Source organism: Penaeus monodon, chromosome 27 (assembly GCF_015228065.2).
Source record: "Penaeus monodon isolate SGIC_2016 chromosome 27, NSTDA_Pmon_1, whole genome shotgun sequence".
Classification (NCBI taxonomy): Eukaryota; Metazoa; Arthropoda; class Malacostraca; order Decapoda; family Penaeidae; genus Penaeus; species Penaeus monodon.
In genome coordinates this window covers 29,362,093-29,362,594 of record NC_051412.1, presented here as the reverse complement: position 1 = coordinate 29,362,594, position 502 = coordinate 29,362,093, and the positions used below count along the sequence as shown (strand labels likewise).

Sequence of the window (502 nt, the reverse complement as noted above, 5' to 3'; positions counted from 1 at the left end):
ACAACACAGTTAATGCAGGGCAGGTGTGGTCAAATAATGGAAATGCAAGCAGGTTAGGTCAAGTCGAAGGGTCAGCTTTTAATGCAAGACTGTTGGACGAAAACATGGCTGCCATTCTCCTTGCTTCCCACATCCCCAGATTACTCCTTGCCACCCTTTGAATTGGGCTCCTAACCCTTTCAATGTACTACTAAACTTGGACTTCATATATATCTTGACTTGGAGCAATGTGTCCCCTGGTGAAAAGAGGATTACTCCTAAATGCAGCAAATAATAAGAAAAGACATCCAACCCAAGGAACCTACTTCTGTGCACACTCGACGAGAGCATCATGATTGACCCCCACGCCTGCTAGAACCATGCGAGAGGGTGTGTGGTGTTTCTTCAGTAGGTGAAAAGGGTTGACCTGTCAATCTTCATCACATTCTCTGGAGGGCAGATCTTGGGAAGCCCAAGAGTGTTGTCTCTGTATGCAGCCTGTTTTCAAGAGAAAGGGATATCT

At 45.8% G+C, this 502-nt stretch overlaps 1 protein-coding gene across 1 annotated transcript in view; it reads right to left on the bottom strand.

Moving 5' to 3' along the window:
• Nucleotides 1-502, bottom strand: part of LOC119590483 (mitochondrial-processing peptidase subunit alpha-like) — a 10,562-nt gene that overhangs the window by 8,237 nt on the left and 1,823 nt on the right. The window contains 2 exon segments of the mRNA XM_037939139.1: nucleotides 302-387; nucleotides 390-477. Coding sequence (XP_037795067.1) covers nucleotides 302-387; nucleotides 390-477 — 174 coding nt within the window.